Source organism: Peromyscus californicus, unplaced genomic scaffold (genome assembly GCF_007827085.1).
Source record: "Peromyscus californicus insignis strain IS unplaced genomic scaffold, ASM782708v3 Scaffold_4__1_contigs__length_199733344, whole genome shotgun sequence".
Taxonomy (NCBI): domain Eukaryota; kingdom Metazoa; phylum Chordata; class Mammalia; order Rodentia; family Cricetidae; genus Peromyscus; species Peromyscus californicus.
In genome coordinates, this window is record NW_026294562.1 from 158,749,149 (window position 1) to 158,768,363 (window position 19,215).

The window sequence follows — 19,215 nt, forward strand, 5'->3', positions numbered from 1 at the left end:
GATAAAACCACCTTTGAGGTTGGCAAGAGCACAGCTCCTGGGAGTCTCACGTCAAATTGCTCCCTGCAACTCTAATCTGGGGATTCATTTCCAGAAAAGCAGGAGAGCCAGGGCCAGGCTTTCCGCAATGTTTTCTGTGGCTTCTCAGTTCGTTCACCCGGCAGTGACACCAGCTGCCCATCCCAGAACTCTGCCAGGAGCTGTAGTTGAGGCCCGAAAAGGTCATGGGGGGTGTTGGACCTCATTCATGGTGAGTGCGTTATTCACCCTTCCCCACAGGGCCCCTGGGGGAGATGGGTTAGTGACTTCTGTCCCATCCTCATGCCTTTGGTGACAGCATGGGCCTGGCTGGGCTGGGGCCCTTTGCCCACTGGCTGCTGGGTCAATCCCTAAGCATAACGGTAAGACTGAAAATATGAGAGAGGATGACCATGACAGAGGCCATTCTATGCTTTCTCAGGATACAGAAGCTAAGGTACTGAGTGACAATGGTAACATCTATCCTGTCCTGCTTCAGAGCCTCGGTTTCCCCGCCCAAAGCAAGGGCAACGCTGTGCTATCAGAAGTGGTAGCATTCACTTTGGTGATTTATGGGAAGGATAGTCCCAGCTAGGGATTTCTGGGTTATTCTGGGTGGCTGAGCTCAAGGTGGGATGGAGGGTCACAGATGGAGTCTCACTGTCTCCTATGGGTCCCACGGAGCCAGCCTCAGGTTCCAGCAGCAAAACTCACCAGAAAACTTCCTCCATAGTACCTTCCTAAGTAGCAACCAGTATGCCATGCTGAGTCCCCCGGACTCCCCTTGCACACAGCAACAACCAGCCCTGTTTATTTACAGGCTTTTTGGGAGAAGCTAGCAGGGCAGTGCTAAGGCAGGAGGCCTGACCCCAGAGTGGCCAGTCCCTTACAATAGGCCTCTAAGGGTCGTATCTCTCTCTCTCTCTCTTTTTTTTCCAGAAAAAAATTTTTTTAAAACAAACAAAACACAAAACCCTCCTCAATAAACAACATGTAAACAGAATCAGCTGTTTCAGTCTCTACAAGGTCTCATTGTGTCTTCAAGGACTTGTCCGTGATGGGCAATGGGGAGGGCTGGCCCATGGGGCCATTTTCCTCCTCCTCCAGAGAGCCCTGGGGGTAAACCACGAAACACAGCTCCTGGCCCCAGCGTGTCATAGACTCTAAGAACAGACAGATAAGACAGACAGATAGATCATGGTTGATCCTTTGAGACAAGGATGACCCTAACTCCAGACACCTTCTTTAGGCAGGGAGTCGCTTCCTTTGCAGATGGATCCTGGCCACATCTCCATGTAGCAGGGATTTTGAGGGAGGTCACTGGGTCCTTTGTCACTAGCCAGGCTGGTCGAAGGCCCTTGTTCTGGGGTGGGATCAAAGAGATGCCCACCCTCCCCCCAAGAGGCATGGTGGCGGCTCACCTGTGAGTCTGTGCACACACTTTGGTTTGCTTCTCCAGAACACTCCCAGGAAGAAGATGGGGACCCCAGTGAGGATGATGATGACACCGACCCCACAGACCATGGGCTCCGAGATGAAGCTGAAGACCAGTAGGAATGCCCAGAACACCAAGTACGCAACAGGAATGAGGAGGTTCACCTAACAGAGAAAGGATGGACAGGAGCACCGGGGAAGGGGCATCGCCCTAGCTCTCCTTCCCGAACCACCCTGGGGATCAGAGGCACTTTCTCCATCTCTTGGGAACTGGGGCCTGCATTGGCCCCGCTGGCTGCAGCCCAGTGCACTGGGGAGCAGCTCCTGGGTTGACCAGTTGGCTGAACTGCTGAGACTGTCTATTTGAGCAGTGCTGAGCTATCTATTGCCGTTTGCATTTGGCTGCAGCTCAACTGTTTTTGGTGCTTCGTATTTCAGGAAATCTTCAGGATTTATATACAGATGGGGGCTTTTCTGTCACTCTTTCATGTGAGATCATGAGAATGCCAGGCTCTGTCACTGGCAGTCCATGTGACCTTGGTCTCATTGTCCCTGTCTGTGGACTGGGAATATTAAAAGCACATGCTTCCTGGGGTTTTGAGGAGAGAATATGTCAGTGCATGGGAAGCCCTGTGCTCTGCAAATGCTGTAGTCCTGGTCGTTGTCACCCACACCTGCCTCTGATGCTCAACTTGGTCCTGGTTATTTCCAGCCTCACCTTGATGGGCCTGTGGAGTGCTGGCCGCCTCCAGCGCAGCACGAGCAGGCCCAGGATAGTGACTCCGTAGCAGAGGTAGTTGATGAAGGACACATAGTTGATGAGTGTGTATGTGTCACCCACGAGCATGATGACCGCTGTGGCCCCGCACTGGGAGAGGACCGAGGGCTGACAGCTGGCCTCCCACCTGCTTCTGGCCATCCCTGCAGGCTGCTCTGGGCCTTCCCACTCAGGTCAGGAGGTCAGGGAAGTCCCAGCCCTTTCCCACCCTCCATGGCTCAAAAAACTCAAAAATATGAGTTTTTGCCATTATTTAAAACAACAACAACAACAACCACCCATTGCTAGATGTCTCTGGCTATGTGCTCTGGCTGGTCAGGTTCCCAAACTTACACAGACGAGGAGGGCAGGGATTGGGGTACAGCGTCTGACATGGATCATGGCCAGCAAGCTGGGCAAGTGTCCTTCTCGGGCTCCAGAGAAGCACAGCCTAGATACAGGGAGGGAGATGGATAAGGACCAGAGCCTGGCGTTGGAGCTTCTCTGTGGCTTGCTAGAACCCAGCTGTCACCTTTGACCTCTGCACTCTGCCCTCCAGGCCCTACCAGCTCTCCTCATGTAGTCTGTCTCCTGGCTTTCTTTACCTCAGGATTAGGTTCAGATATTTGTTACTGGAGAGTTCATTGCCTCAGCTTTCCCTTCCCATGGTCCCTAGCGTAGCCTGCACCCAGCAAGGTTCCTACCTAGTCTTGCCAATACCATCCTCTCCCCTTCCCTCAGTCCAGTCACCTGGATGAGGTGAACAGGTAGCCATTGATCCCTCCAAAAGTAGACAGTGCCACAGAGACAGGCATGACCCACGAAAAGTAGCCCAGCAACTTCTCACCGAAGGTCTGCATGGGCACAGAAGAGAGGCCAGGTATGAGGCTGGGGATGGGGTGGGGGCTGCAGAGAGGGCTGAGGTCCCCACTCACCACAGCCACTGCATTGGAAGACAGCAGCTCCTGGGGGGACATGGCGGTGAAGTAGGCAACATTGGTGAATGTGTACACGAAGGTGACCAGAGGGATGGAAATGAAGATGGCGCGAGGTAGATTTCTGGGGACAGAGATTAGAGTGTCAGTTCCCGTCCAAGGAGGAGGCGCTGGGGACACAGTGTGGGGGGGAACCTTAGAGTCTCATCTGCGACTGCTGGGGGAGGGGGCGCGGCTTCAGGCAGGAAAGGAAACAGCATTGCTGCTGGGGACAGGCACATATTGCGTCTGCCTTTCCCCCAAACCCCTGTCTGAGCACAGAATGAGGGACAGAGGCCACTGGGATGAGGACATGTCATCCCCTGAGGGCAGGATCTAATTAATGTCTGGGTAGAAAGAAAAAAATGCATAGAGCCAAAGTCAGCCTAGAAAATCTCAAATGCCTTCAGAGCTCAGCCCTCAGGTCTGAGGTCTCCCTGGGGATTCTCCACAAACCCCTGCCCCTCAGCTGCCGCTGTCCCTGCCAAGGCCTCTGGCTGAGCATCAGATAGAATACCACAGGCTCCTCTATCCTTCAGAGCCATGTTGTGTGCATATGGATCATTTTGGACCAAATGTAAATCACTAAACACAGCAGCATGATGATATTCAAGTCTTTCCAAGGTCCCAGGAGGGGCCCAGCTGCAGCTGCAGACAGGGAAGAACATGGCCTCAGGACTCTCCTTCGAGCCTGTTGTCATAGCAGCAAGTGTGGTCATCGGATGGCCAGTCTGAGCCTTGGGTACCAGCAGATCTGTGAGGAGCACTGCTTTCCTGCCAGTGCCTGGCCAGGTGCGTCACTCACTTGCGAGGGTCAACCAGCTCCTCGGTGACGTAGTTGAGGAAGTTCCAGCCACTGAAGGCAAAAGAACCTTGCAGGAAAGCCAGGGCCAGGTGACCCACGGACGGTGTCATCCAGAACGTGAAGGCATTGGTGGGCCTCAGCTCTTCAAAGTGTCCTGGGGAGTCCAGATGTCAGGGGTTAGCACCGCCCCCCCCCAAATTCTCTCCAATGCTCCCACCCTGGTTCTACCTTGGAAGATCTGGACAAAGCCAACACCAATGATGAGTGCCAGTGCCAACAGCTTCCCGCCGGTGAAGATATCCTGGATGCGTGTGGCCCAGCGCACACTGGAGCTGTTCACCCATGTCAGGAGCACTAGGGAAGAAAGGGGTGTGGGCACCTGAGGCCAGACAACAAGGGGAACAGACTCTTCAGCAGCCAGCACCCTGGGGCTCCAGGTAGATGTTACAGGTGACAGCAGGTGGGGGTCCCACTCCACCTTCCTCCCAGCGGAGTGCACAGAGAGTGTCATGGGGGTGGGGCAGCCAGCCTCTGTGGGGACGGAGGCTCAAAGACACTCACTCAGGCAGGCCATGGAGAGTACTCGAGAGGCTGTGGCCGGGGGAATACAGTTGGGAAAGACAGGCTGAAGCACATAGTTGGAGAAGGTCATGGAGATGACAGCCAGGCTGGTGGGGTACATGATGAGGACAGCACTCCAGAGCAGGAGGAATCTGTAGGCAGTGAGGGCCAGCACGGTATAGGGCACCCTCAGTTCTCCTACCTACACCTGCCTGGCCCAGACGGGAGGGTCTGGGACAGATGAGGACCAGCCCCCCAGAGCTGGTGGACTGCCAGAGGCTGGGGAGGTGGGTATTGGAACAATTGGAAATTGATCCCAGGCTGCCCCCTGAGCCTAGGCAGGCAAATCCCAGCCCTCAAGCTATAGCATCATCTGGGGCTCTCAGCACTTTGTGGATTAAGATGGTTGATGGTGAGCAATGTTCCTGTGTTGACTTTGGAAGGAGAGTGACTTATGTCCCTTATCCCAGAACCTCACCTTTGCAGTATCCCGTGGGAGCCTGGGACTCTCAGCTTAGGTTATGCTCAAGGACTGCCTTCATCCAGAGAGGTGGTCCTGCCCACACCCTTGGGAATGGTGTTAGCTAGCTCCTGGCTCACCATTGAGGGTGAAAAGTCCCTTGGGACATGCCTCTCAATCCTCACCTTTGATCCACACACCCCCCACCAGCTTTTTGCATAACCCAACTCCTCAGCTTCTCAGGCATTACAGATCAACAGTCCATCCCCTCTGTTCATTCTTGCATTCTGGTTGCCCATGAAGTGGAGTCCCTGGAGTCCCCTTTTCTCTCACCCTCTCCCTGAGGATTATCTCCAGACCCACAGTAACAGACTTCTGCTTTTGTGTGTCCTAGACCTTCTACCCAAGACCCGACTGAGCACCTCCTTCAGCATGCCACAGACCTCCACAATAATACAAGTCCTGTCCCAAGACTCTCCTTCTCTATTACTAAGACCATCATCTCTGGAGCCTTTGAAATGGGACAGTTTGTGTCACCCCTGCTGCACCTACCTGACCCTCATGACACACCATGTCCTCCTGGGGTAGGCTGGGACCTTAAGAATCTTCGTTGAACTTGTCTAGACAACTACAGCAATTTCAATCCCCCATCTCCTCCAATCCTGCTATGAACCTGGCCTAGCCCCTACCCATAGCAGACAGACTCCCTGGGCAGACCATTCTCTGACCATGCTCTCAGAGCCATGGAAGGATGCTCTCCTTGCTAAGGGGGCTGATAAAAACCATATCCTTTTTTAACAAGGCGGTGTAAATGGGGTTTCCCTACATGGTGTGCACCCCATTCTCTGCCGCATAGCTACTGACCTTTGCCACACCCTCAAAATAAGGGTCTTCTAGGTTGAATCCCATTCAAGGGATTGTTCTGCTCTGCTCTGTGAAAAACTTGAGGTTGGGGACAACGTGTGTGTGTGTGTGTGTGTGTGTGTGTGTGTGTGTGTGTGTGTGTGTGCGCTCAAACAGGTGAATTACATGGGAGGACACACCATGGCTGTCCTCTCTCCACTTACAGTAGACAGCTTGACTAGAATAAAGACCCTCCTTACCAGCGTGCTAGCATCCTCTAGTGGCTTCAGAGAGTAAGCATCCCTCCCTCCATAAACGGAAAGGACATTCCATTTAAAAGGAGACACAGAAGTGGGTGCCCTTTTTCCATCAGGCCTGTGATCCCAGTGGGGAGATACATGCAGGAGGATTGTGAGTTTAAGGTCAATGTGCGTTACATAGTAAGACTGTCCCAGAATACCAGAGTAAGAGAAAATAATAAGATAAAGGAAGCCCAGAGAGGGCAAGGGTCTGATACCAGAGAAATGGAGCGGGCATTGGTGCCACCCACTCTAGCTGTGGAAGGCTGCCAGCCACCCCCAGCCACCATTTTCATCCACCCCTACTCCACAGTAGAGAGCGCATCCCCTGCCCTGCCAGAGTTTCACTCACCCAGCCAGGCCCCCGAAGATCTCAGTGACATAGGCGTAGTCCCCACCAGACTTGGGGATGGCGACGCCCAGCTCTGCATAGCAGAGAGAGCCCAGAGCTGTCACGCCCCCACCCAGGACCCAGACGAAGAGGGCCAAACCCACGGAGCCCGAGTGTTCCAGGACACCTTTGGGTGAGATGAAGATGCCTGAGCCAATGATGTTTCCTGTGGAGAGAGACAGGGGCCGTCAGACTGAGGACCAGTCAATAGCTCAGGCTTCCTGGGGGGCAGAGGCCCAAGACACTTCAGTGATGAAGGAAGCCTGTCTAAACTCAGGAGGAGCGCAGACAGGTGATCTGGAGGCATGGGCTGTCACTGAGCCTCTTGGATCTGGGCAGGCCCATTCTGGGGTCACCGTTGGCTTTTCTCTATCTCTGGCATGGGGAATGGCACCTTGCCCAGCTAGCCAGGCCCACTGCCAGAACTGGTTCCTGAGTTCTCCTATTCCCCGGCTTCCACTCCAGGTGAGAGGAAGGTGTCCCAGACATCTGAGCAATGGCAGAGAATGGGCATCGATCTGTAATCCACATTCTCTGGGCACACTCTGGCTCAGGCCCTCAGCTCTAGCCATCTGTTACCCTCCTACCTGCTGGCCAGAGCTGGCCTCCCCCGGCAAGATCTTGACCTGTCTTTCATCTGCCTGCCCTTCTCCTATTGGCCAGAGTCCAAACTCACCGGGCATCTTGAAGAGTAGTGATCTAACCAACGTGCTGCCCCAAAGCAGCCTTATTCTTACTCGCTTTCTTCATATTCTATTTTCCTTTGGGGACTTAGAACCCAGGCCATGAACACAGACCCCCACCCACCCTAAGACCTGGTGCTATTAACATGTTTAAGTGCTGGGCAAGGGTCGGTGGGGTGAGGGAGGGCAATGGGCATTAGAGGCTGTCAGCAGCCGATACAGCAGGGTTGGGACAGGCCATACCCGAGATTCTTGTCCTGCCTGGAGTCTGAATACAGACTGCCAACCCTAGCTGGGGCTCAGAGGCCTTGTGCTCTCCACTTGCCTTGCCAGGCCAGTCTGTAAAATGGCCCATTGTAAAGGCTCAGAGAGTGCAGACAGGCATTGAGCCTTCATCTGGCTCACAGCCTGGCATCTCCACCAGCAGGCAGTGGGGCACCTGCCTTCACTCAGCCCTGCACCCTGCTCACTGCAGGTGCTGAATCCCACAATACCCAAACATGGCCCTACCCTGCTCTTTCTGCTGAGAAGTATGAGATTAAACGGATGCTGAGAATCCCGTTTATTCCAGAGTCTGCTCTGTGGACCTTTGAACATCCCCGGAAGTGGTGGACCAGACTCCCTTCCCAGACATCCAGAGCCCACAGTTGTATTCCCTACTCTATGGATGAGTGGACGAGGCCTTTGCACCAGGCAGCCCTTCCAGAGCCCCAGCAGCTTCCCCTTGCATGAAGCCTCAGGACCCTGCCGCTCTCCACAGACACCCACACCAGCAATAAACAGAAACTTCTGTCTCCATCTGACAGAGGAGTCGCCATCCTTTGCGTCCACACCTGGAGGCCTCACGGGCATCAGGATGACTGGTCATCTGCTAGTTCCCTTGGCACCTGCAGTGAGCTCCAGTGCAGGGCCCAGGGCTGAGTGAAGGCAGGTGCCCCACAGCCTGCTGGTGAAGGTCCCAGTAAGGACACCAAGCTGTGAGCCAGAGGAGGGCTCCATGCCTGCGCTCTTTGCAATAGGCCATTTTACAGACCTGTCTGGCAAGGTGAGTGGGGAGCCCAAAGCCTTTTACATTGTGTAATGGGCAGCAGAGGGTCAGTAGTCTGTGTCTAAACCACCGGTGGGGAAAAGCCCAGGATGAGCACTAGTCCCCCTCCAAACCCCAGGATGAGCACTAGCCCCCGTCCAAACCCCAGGATGAGCACTAGTCCCCCTCCAAACCCCAGGATGAGCACTAGCCCCTGTCCAAACCCCAGGATGAGCACTAGTCCCTGTCCAAACCCCAGGCTGCACACTAGTTCCCCCCCAAACCCCCAGAATGAGCACTAGTCCCTGACCAAACCCCAGGATGAGCACTAGTCCCCGTCCAAACCCCAGGATGAGCACTAGCCCCCGTCCAAACCCCAGGATGAGCACTAGCCCCCGTCCAAACCCCAGGATGAGCACTAGCCCCCGTCCAAACCCCAGGATGAGCACTAGTCCCCCTCCAAACCCCAGGATGAGCACTAGCCCCCGTCCAAACCCCAGGATGAGCACTAGCCCCCGTCCAAACCCCAGGATGAGCACTAGAGCCTGCCCACAGTAAAGACTTCCAGTCACTGGCTACATGTAAGAAAATGCTAGCACTGGTGGGGCCATCAGCTCAGCCCCCTCCTAGCAGGGCAGTGTGTGTGTGTGTGTGTGTGTGTGTGTGTAGTCTGCTTACTTCACCTGTCAGGTCCACAGGCGGGGCTGGCAGAGGACATGGCTGTGGTTGCCAATCTGCATTCACTCCAGGTCTACCCTGCCATCCCTCACCCCCACCCCCGGCCGACACAGATTTCCAGTCTGGACAGCCACGACGCCCTACTTGGTGTTCTGGTCACATCCCAGGAGCCCTAAATACATCCAGATAAGGATGGAATAATTCCTGTGTCTCAATCCCCAGAGGTAAGCTGTAACCCTGATCCCCTTTCTGGGAATGGGGCTGGAGTTGGGGAAGCTGGGGAGGAGCCACCTTCCATATCTCAGACAAGGGGCACAAGGCCTGGGTGGGCTGTTGGGTTTGTAAAGAACCTTTGAGTCTGCTCCATCCGGCAGGAGTTCTCAGGACCTGGCGGAACAGGATTTGCCAAAAGCCAGTGAAGTCTGAAGCCAGCGGGGGCTGGGTGGCCTTGGAAGGAGATGAGTATGGTGGAGCTGGGGGCATCCAAGGTTCTGAGGCACCCTCCTCCTGTAGAGACCCCATTGCTCTGCACAACTCAGTCTGACATGTGGACAGTCCCTGGGGAAGCCCTGCCTCACACAGGGTCTTCGGGGTCAGGGCTGCATCCCTAACCCTGAACCACGTGGCTGAGACCCCGGTGCTGGCCTGGGAATGGGTGGAGGTGCACGACTGTTTTGGACTCATGGCTTCAGGCTACCACCCAGAACCTCTCTCATGTGGCTCCGAGGACCATGTGTCTCTGAGGTCCTGGGGGGAATCAGAGAGCTCTGCCAGGACAACCTGCAGCGCCTGCTCCAGGGTCATGCTTGAAAGTGGTAAAGAAACCATGATCTTTGATGGATGCTCTGGGCACCGTGTGGTGGGATGGATGCAGCCAGCCGCAAGGTGGTGGGCAGAAGGATGCTGAGGGCAGGGCTAAGGAGGGTGATTCTAAGTACCTGAATGATAATGGATGTGGGGAGGGTCCCTAGAGCTGATGTTTTAGAGCAGTGGTCCTCAAGCTTCCTAATGCCATGACCCTTTAATACAGTTCCTCATGTGGTGGTGACCCCCAACCATACAATTATTTTCATTGCTGCTTCATAACTGTAATTTTGCTACTGTTATGAATTGTAATATAAATATTTTTGGAGATAGAAGTTTGTCAAAGGGGTCATGACCCACAGATTGAGATCAAGATCCATTGTTTTGGAGTTGTTTTTTTGTTTTGTTTTGTTTTTCTACCAGTGGTAGGTTAAGAACTCTGATCCCTCGTTCAAACCCAGTAGATCTGTCTTACGGAAAGGATGTGCAATGGACTAACCAGCTCTTGAGGAATTCTGCATTGGAGGAGGAGGAGGAGGAAGAGGAGGAAGGAGGGAAAGGAGGAGGAAAAGAGAGGAGGAGGAGGAGGAGGAGAGGGTGGGACCCAGGGCCCAACAGGACCAAGGTATGAAGATATAAGATGAAGATATTACAGAATGCTTGGGTGGGCATCTGACTGACAACCAGAAAGATGTGGATCCCGAGGCCTCAACATTCCTGTCCATTCAATGGGACAACTGTTCTCTGGTTCTTGTTGATCCTCCCAGGCAGGCAGGTGGGAGGACCCTCAAGTCTCCCCCACCCCCATTCCTTGTGCTTTCTCTGGGTGGTTTTATCACATTAAGATGTTTGGCCTGATGGGGCTTACTTGCCTCCAGGAGGAATGAAGAAAGGACCATTGTTCCCTGCGGCTGCTGCTGCTGCGGTGCTTGCTGACCTATTTCTGGGAGGCAGTTGCAGACCACAGAGGTCACAGGGGTAGACTGTGGAGGTCAAGTCTGCAGAATGAGCTACTTGCTTGCCCATGGCCTGAGAACGTGTGTGTGTGTGTGTGTGTGTGTGTGTGTGTGTGTGTGTGTGTGTGTGTACACACAGTCTGATTGAGAAGGGACAGGGAGGTCCTGACACTGGCAACATCCCTATCCTTAGAAACACATGCAGGATTGTACGTCTAGCAAGTGCTTTCTTCTGGGACTCAGTTTCCATCTGCTAGTGTGGCCCCAGGGCTAGAGGTCAGCAGAGAGATGGTCTGATCTGACTTGGTCAGAGAGGAAGCACCTTGTTTAGGATCTTGATCCTGATCAGGCTCCCTGTCCCCTGCTGTTGTGGACAGCCCTAGTCACCAGACTTTCTGAAGCAGCGCCACCCCCAGATCTCTCTCCAGGTTACCCATTTGGGCCCCGAGAATCTGATCCCGCCTCATTCACATAGCCCTGGAGGAAGGCTGTAAAGGGATTCCTTAATAATACCTAGACATTGGCATGCTTTGGCTGGCGCATCAGTTGCCAAGCGAAGTACTTATGGATCTCACTGTTTGTTTAAACCCAGGAGATCCCTGTGCCCCACACAGCTTTTCCTCTGGAGACCCAATTCCCAGAGGGACCTCAACAACCTGAGGTGACATGCAGAACTTTGCTGAGACCTGGGTGAAGTCTGCCCTCTCTTCCCAGGACTTTCTAGTAAGTGTGTGTCCTTCTCTGGTGTGACAGTGGCCCCACTGAGGTCTTGGTAGGATACTAAGGAAATGAGTGGGGACATCCAGGACGTGCCCTGGGTTGCTAATGAGCCAGCGTGCACCTCCAACTTAACCCACTTTCCTCTGGAGAGAGGATGAGCAGATAGGTGGAGACCTCTCGGTTTGGCCTTCACAATCTAGTCCCATCAAGCCCAGCATGCTTGCCAGCACCTGGTCTCCAGGCCCAGACTTGTCATGGTCACTAACAAACTCTAAGATACTAACCCTAACCCTCCAGCCCCAGCCCACATCCTCCACAATTAAATGGTGTTATGTGGCAGGTCCCTGCATGCTGCTCACTCAGCATCCCAGCCAGGCTCCTGAAATGTTAGTTTCCCAGGGATTTTATGTAGTTGTTGTTTGTTTGAGCAAAGTCTGAATATGTAGCCCAGGCTGCTCTTGAACTCATGATCCTCTGGAGCACAGGGGTGACAGGTGCATACCTCCATGCTCTCTTTCTTGGAATTCTTTGCAGCTCCTCCATCTTAAGCCTAACTTCTAACCACTGGGTGCCCAGGGCTCAGTCCTGGGCCCTGGACCATGCTTATTTCTATAATCAGTCCCTTGGAAATTTCATCCTGCCCCCGATGGCAACTCCCAAATTTGTAACTGGAGCAGGGACCTCCTACTAAATTCAGCCTAGGCCACAAACTTCCCACTAGCTAGCCTCTTCCACGTAACTCCAAACAGAACTCCCAACTTCCTCCCCCTTCTGTGGATCTGATCCTTTCTGAAGTTGTCCTGACCAGTCAGAGACAAAACATCTTCCCAATTGCTCAGCCCACCACCTCTGTCACCCTGGACCCTCCCCTCTTGCCCTCGTGTCCAGTCTATCACAAACACATCCAGAACTGAACTTCCTGTCAGCCCTCCACCGCTGCCCCATCTGGAGCCACTATTGCCTCTGTCCAAGTGGCTTCCTGCCTGGCCTCCCTTCTGTAACCTTTATCCCCATAGCCTCTCCTCCTAAGTTCCAATCCATCTTTTCTCAGGTCACCACCCCCCCAGCTCCCACCTCCTAAAGGAAAAAAGGCAAAGTCTTTGCCATATAGCTCACAACTCACCACCAAGTCCTACCGGACTCCCCCCTGCCCCAACACAACCTGCCCCCCTTCCTGCCTCAGTCGTCTGGTCCCGATACTTCTCATGGCCACAGCCTGCATGCCTGGTTGTTTATTCTGTGTGCTGACTGACTGTACTGGAGCATCAGCCCTCACAGAGGGACCAGCCTGCCTTGTCCCTCGCTGGATGTCTAACCCGCCTGGCACTGTTGAATGGGTGCATGAGTATCTCTGGGGCCAAGAGACGCTCAGCCTTGTGCCTGCTGTTGCCCTGACTTCCAATGGTGTCCTACACTCTCCTAAGGACATCCAGTCTTGATCAGGTTGCAGCCCTAGGGCCTCAGTTTCTTTGTTTGTAGGCAGGGCTTGGGTATCCTCAGGACCTGTAAGGAAGAGTGTCCGCAGAGACCCATTTACTTACGGCCCTGGAGATTGTGGATGAGAATGTGGAGAGCTGCATGACAGGGACTGGCCTCTAGAAAGATGGGGTTCATGCACTAGCCCCTCATGTAGCTGCAGACATTTGGGCCTGACTTTCAAATACCCACATGAGCTAGACACTTGAGTCCCAGGAGGAGGATGGGGTGACCTGGGCAGCAAAGCCACAGTGACTGGGTCTGTTGGGCTTGGGCACGCTGTGTGGACTGTGTGAGGGGGTAGCTAAGGTCTCCACGGCAGGATAAGAGACCCTGTGTACATAGCCACAGGAAGGGCTGACTTTCCTGGCTCTGTTACTACCTAGTGGAGGGAGATCTCAGTTTACCTGACTCAGTGCCCAGATGTCCCCCATCAAAAGGGTTGAGTCAGGCCTTCATTTTTGCCAAGCCTCCATCTCACAAAAGACACTGGAAACCTGAATCCAAATTCTGAGCTCACCAGTTGTGAACAGTGCCATGTAACTCTCAACCTCAGTTTTTCCATCTGTGTAATGGGTGCAAAACTTGCTGTCCCACAGGGTGGACGTGAAGTGGTACTCTGAACAGATATCTGATGCCCGGGTGTCACACACAGTCCTGCCCCAGCTGGCTGTTCCTTTCCTGCCTCGTCCTCTCCAGGCTTGCTTGTTTTTTTTTTTTTTTGGCTGTGAGCACTGTCCTACAGTCGAGGTGCAGTCTCATGCTCTCTACAACCCATCGCCCATATCTCCCATTCCCAAAAGCCTCACTTCTCCGCCTGGATGAGGCTGATGACATATTGAGGAATGAATACAGAATCTATGGCAGGAACCACTGAACATTTTGGAAATATCCAGTGAGTAACAGCTAACCGATAAAGATAGGTCACTCCCAGACAAGGGGGTGACTTTTTCCAGATTTGTATGTTAAAACATGACTGTGGAGACTTCTGACTTTGACCAAGCTTCCCGAGTTAGGAATGGAGAAGAAGCAGGTGCACCCAGGACTGGGAGTCAAGTTGTGGGGGAAGTATGTTGTATGAAAGGAAGGGGACGCTTGGGAAATCAGGAGGTGCAGATCTGGCCTCCTCCTCTGGTTTCTCCACTGCCTGCTCCAGTGTCTTGGCTGGAACTCTTCAGCGCTCCCTGAGCCTGGCCCACGGGCCAGGGAGAATCATTTGAGGGTTGTTCCCACATCTAGCATTCTTGGTTAGCCCAGTTGACTTTCACCCTCCTCAGCCTTCAGCTTCTGGAGGCCAAGGGGGAGCCATGAAGCAAGAACAGGCTGAAAGGTGAAGGGAGCTGGCAGGCCAGACCCAGGCTCTGGGGCACAGTTCCTCCAAAGCCTGTGCTGAAGAAGGAACAAGATGGCGGAGCTTGCCTCTTCTACTCCCACACCCTCTTCTAGAGGGATGGAGCTCTGGCAGCCTCGGACTTCCTTGAGGATACGATAGTAACAGGGGGTAATATGTACTACATGGACGCCAGGGTTTGTCTCTCTCTCTCCGAACCTCTCCGGCAAGCCCCACTCACGGGCAGCCTCTTGACTCCTAGTGCACCATGGACACACAGGCTTCCCCTTTTGTGGGGGAGTGCAGCCCCTGCAAAGGGTGTTGGCTGGAGGCAAAGCTCTAACCAGTACTCTTGGGCCAAGCCCCCGACTCAACTCTTCCTATTATTAGGCAGCCAGGCAGGGAGGGCTTCCTAGGGTATCATCAGGACCATTCTAGAGGGCAAGATGATGGAACTGTCCAGAACTGGGTTCACACTGGGTGACTCTGGGTATGAGTGCGGTGGGTATCCAAGGGACACTACATCTCTCCAGCTGGAGTTTCTCATGGAGGGGCATGAAGTAGGAAGAGGTGAAGACCCCTGCCTGCCCCAATGAGCCCTTCAGCCTTTCTCCATCTTCAGGGGTCAAAGGGCAGAAGGGCAATACTGTGACTGCAGCTCCCACTGGCCGGGGAAGAGGACAGTCAAGGCCCCAATTATTGATCTTTTAGACCCTCAACCCCTGGGCACAGGGGGACAGAAAAGGTCCCTCCCAGGAGGGTTAGCCCAGTTCTCCAGGAGTCAAGGGACAGAGGTGTGCTACCATCACTGTCCTTGTCTCTGAGTGTTCTTCCTACCCAGAAAGCCCCATCTGTAGGGAGAACAAGATAGCCAGGCCATGAGAGCACCCCCTCAGATGCCACCAGGCCACAAGGGCACCCCCTCAGGTCCCAGGACTGAATGGGAGCTCCCCCGGAGGCTTAGTCTGCCCATGGCTGTTCTCATGGCTCTGGCCACTCCTGCCTCTCCCTGGATTCTGTCGCCACAGCTGCCGGGAAGGATGGCTCGGAGGCCATTTTCGCTCGGTTTAGGCTCTACCTGCCCATTTACCCACAGTCTTTCCTGCTTTCCAAGAACAGACGGCTTCATTGCTCTGGCGCTTGAACCCCACCCCCCACAGTAGGGATGCAGACAGCCTGCCCTGCAGCCCAGAACTTGCCACTAAAAGCAGCCCCAGCCATTATTTCCCAGATGGGAATAGGGTAATTGTCTTGACGAAGCCCACAGGGAAGTGAAGGCCAGGGGAGGTTGCAACAAGGACAGCGCCCCCTCCCCACCCCCACCTCTGCCGAGCCACTTACAGGCACAAATTTCCAGAGAGATTGGGGAGGCGGGAGCCAGAGGACCTGTGTCTACTCTGCCAGATCCGTTCCGAGTAGGGTCAAGTGTACCCTCAGCCACAGCAGCAGGTGCTCAAAGGGGTTCTTTGCCCCTGGGGTCTTAGGGTCCTTGTGAGGGGGGGGAAACCAAGGGTGTCCCCAAGAGCCTCCCACCCTGTGTGCGCCCCGCTCACCGATGATGATGGTGCAAGCGCTCACCAGCCCGATCTCTTTCTTGAGCGCCACCCGCTCCGAGGTGCCCGGGCCGGGTCCAGGGCCCGGGGAAGGCGAGGGTGCAGGGCCGGGGTTCCCGCGCCCGCCAGGCTGCTGTATGTGGCCTGTCATGTCGCTGTCCCGCCTCATCCCAGCTCCCTGCGCTACCCCGTCCGTCCGGCCCGCCGCCAGTCCGTCGGTCGGTCCGTCTGTTGGTGCGCTCGCGGCCCTCGCAGCCCGGGACAGCGCCCACAGGCGGGCGCATGCGCTGGCACGGGGCCCGGGCCCCCGGGGGCCCCCAGAGCCGCTGGATCCAGGGAGGGACGGAAGGAGGGCCCGCCGGCAGCCCCCTCCCCCACCGCCCTTAAAGGGAACTCCCCTTTCCCCCCAACCCTAGCCTGGGGAGACAGAAAGGGACTTGGATCAGAGTTAGGAAGGACTTCCTAGTTGAGGGAACCAAGGGGCTACAACCAGCCTTGGGTGAGGTGGGGGAGCAAAGCTCAAAGACCGGACTGTCCCTGCCCTCAAGGAGTCTATGCAAGGCACGCGGGGTGGGGGGTGCTGCATGCCACGACATGCACTTTTTAAATCCCTCCTGCCTCATTAGTGATGGTGGGCATAGCACATATGAAAGTGCCACCCAGAGGCAAGTTACCTCACAGTGGCAGGGCCTCGGTGCAAACTTTTTCTGACAGCTGCCTGGCCTCCAAGGGTTCTGACTGTGTCTGGTGGTCAAGTCAGGGTGAGTGGGGGCTGTCCCTAGAACAATTCTAGAGGTCAAAGGCTGGTGGAGAGATGAAGACCTCAGAGACCCTAGAGGTCACTTAGGGAGCCCCAGGCTATCCTGGGAGTTTGGGACAGTCTCCACCATCACCAAATCCATCCCAGCCTCTCTAAATTCCTTTAGAGTCCAACCTTATGTCCCCACCGCAGACTCCTTTCTCTACAAAGGTCCAGAGTCAGGGCTCAGTGGACTAGGACTTTAGCCCAGGCCCCAAGGCGTCCAGCATGGCCCAAGGTGAGCAGGCTACTGGAAGTGCCAGGGAGTCACGAAAGGGGCAATTATGGTAGCAAGGAGGTCTCAGAGGCCAGGGTCCAGGGGAGCCTGCCTCCTCCCGGAAGCCATCGGATGGTGCAGCCCGGATCCTGGGGCAGATACACTGGGGGAGGCGGGGCGGGTCTAGGCCACCGGGGCGGCGGGCGGAGCGAGGCTGGCACGGTGTGACCGGCGGCGGCGGAACAGCCTTTGTGTGCTGCTGGCGATCGCTGCTTCGCACTGTCCCCTGCATGTGGATGAGGCCACGCGGGGCCACGGGTCCTTCCCCCGATTGCGGCCTCAGGGCTCGCTGGGGAAGGGTAGGGAGGACCCACGATGGAACAAGCGCGGAAGTCCAAGAGCCTGGGCTGGGGGCGGAGCATGGAGGTGGGAGCTGGGCCAAGGCCCAGCTCTACTGGCAGGAGGGAACTTCGAAGTTGGGGCGGGGACTTGATAAATAGAAGAGGGCGGACTCTGGGGGCACCGGGAGGGGGAAACCACCAGGCAGAGCTTCATCCTTCGCACTCCCGACGGAGCCCAGCATTCTTGGCGGCCTCTGCCTCCCGCCCCAGAGACGCGCCCCCCGTTAAGCGGCTCTCTTAAAGGAACCTCGCTCAGGGTGGGGTGGAAGAGTGGTCCTGATCCCCACGACACTCATGGTTGGCGCAGGACTTTCTGGTTTGACGGACACGCCATTGTCTTTGCAATGCCGAGGTCTGCTGGACGAGGCTCCCGCCAGTATTCCGCTGAGGCTGGTTGCCAAGGGGTAGAGGATGGCATCAGAGTCACAGGCCAAAAGCCAGGGGTTTTTCAGAGCCTCTCCTCGGACTCGGAATGTGGAGAGGAAGGGCTGAGTCTGGGGCTCTGCACGGGATGGAGTTTGCTTGTCTCTGTCCTGGGGCATAGCTCAGGGGGTCATTTTAGCTGAATAGAATCTGCAAACTAAAAGGGGACCCAAAAGTCAGTAAGACTAGACTAAGAGGCAAATGTGGGACCTTCTCAACAGATGGTCATTCATGACTTAAACAAAGCAAACTGCAATCTGCAAGTTAGAAATACAGCCGCCTTGATCTGAAGAAAAACAAAACAAAACAAAATTTTCCATCTGAAAGTATAGTGCCCAGGAAGCAAAAAACCAAAACTCTACAGCTACCATCGTGCTTAAAGGGTGAAATAGTAAGTGCTGTACCACAGAGGCTGGAGTAAGGGGAGACAGGAGCACATATCAGTTCTATGCAATATGGTACGAGCCAATGCCATAAGGCAAAGAAGGAGAGGAGGAGGAGGAGGAGGAGGAGGAGGAGGAGGAGGAGGAGGAGGAGAAGGAAGAGAGGAGGAGGAGGAGGAGGAAGAGGAGGAGGAGGAGGAAGAGGAAAAGGAAGAGAGGAGGAGGAGGAGAGGAGGGGGAAAGGAAGAGGGGAGGAGAGGAAGAAGAAAAGGAGGAGGAAGAGGAGGAGGAGAAAAGCAGTTTGAAGATTGGGGAAAAGGCAAAAACTATCATTCACATAGGCTATGATTGGGTGCATAGAAAGTAAAATACAATAATAAATTGCAAGTTAATAAGTTTATTTGGTCCAGTAACTGGATACAAGCTCAATGTACAGAGATGGATTATCTTTCTGTATACCAGCAACAATTAAAAAAACAAGTTTATAGTTGCATAAAAACAAATATCTGGCTAGAGAGATGACTCATCAGTTAAGAGCACAGTGCTGCTCTTGCAGAGGACCCTGGTTCAGTTCCCAGCACACACAAGAAGGCCCACAACCATCTGTATCTCCAGTTCCTGGGAATATAGCACCCTCTTCTGGCCACTTGTGGTATTGCACACACAGTGCACATAAACTCACATGCTCACACACACTTATAAATGTTAACAAAAATCTTTTTTTTTTCTTTAGATAAGGTTTCTTCATGTAACCTTGGCTGTTCTGGAACTAGCTCTGTAGATCAGGCTGCCTCTACCTCCTGGGTGCTGGGATCAAAGGCATGCACCACCACCATCCCACAAGAAAATCTTTAAAAAACATTCAGGAATACACTATGTTTGGTTATTGGAATTTAAAATAGTTTTTTCCTCCACTGAGAGTGATAGTGCAAGCATTTAATCCCAGCATTCAGAAGACAGGGGCAGGCAGATCTCTGTGAGTTTAAGGCCAGCTTGATCTACACAGTGAGTTCCAGGCCTAGGACTACACAGTGAGACTTCATCTAAAAAAAAAAAAAAGTTTTGCTAAATTAACCTTAGAATAGATTGTTGGTTGACACATCTCAATATCTTTGTGTTTATTTTTCCTCCTGGGGGAGGGGTAGAAGATGACAAGCTGATATTGAATAATGTTGGAAGATGTAGAAGACACATGGCATTGAGGAAAGGTAAACTAATGCACC

The 19,215-nt window shown here is 54.2% G+C and overlaps 1 protein-coding gene across 2 annotated transcripts; it reads right to left on the reverse strand.

The window, feature by feature from the left end:
* Positions 1–569: 569 nt before the first annotated feature.
* Slc7a10 (solute carrier family 7 member 10) lies at positions 570–16,049 on the reverse strand. 2 transcript variants are annotated; one of them, XM_052761618.1, is made up of 11 exons: positions 15,770–16,048; positions 6,504–6,708; positions 4,550–4,701; positions 4,217–4,342; positions 3,989–4,142; positions 3,145–3,268; positions 2,960–3,063; positions 2,564–2,660; positions 2,171–2,320; positions 1,440–1,617; positions 570–1,181 (listed from the first exon to the last, which is right to left on the reverse strand). In XM_052761618.1, exons 1-11 carry the CDS (start codon positions 15,936–15,938, stop codon positions 1,048–1,050), a joined length of 1,593 nt encoding a protein of 530 aa, XP_052617578.1. In that variant the 5' UTR covers positions 15,939–16,048; the 3' UTR covers positions 570–1,047. The 2 variants fall into 2 exon arrangements, with proteins under 2 accessions (XP_052617578.1, XP_052617579.1); XM_052761619.1 differs by lacking the exon at positions 2,171–2,320 and having other exon boundaries at positions 15,770–16,049.
* Positions 16,050–19,215: the final 3,166 nt, after the last annotated feature.

Coding starts and splice junctions, on each gene's coding strand:
- Slc7a10 (XM_052761618.1), bottom strand. CDS start 15,938: ATGAGGCGGGACAGCGACATGACAGGCCACATACAGCAGCCTGGCGGG. Junction 6,709..15,769: donor CGCTTGCACCATCATCATCG/GTGAGCGGGGCG, acceptor CTCTCTCCACAG/GAAACATCATTGGCTCAGGC. Junction 2,321..2,563: donor TCCCTGCCCTCCTCGTCTGT/GTAAGTTTGGGA, acceptor GTCCTCTCCCAG/TGCGGGGCCACAGCGGTCAT.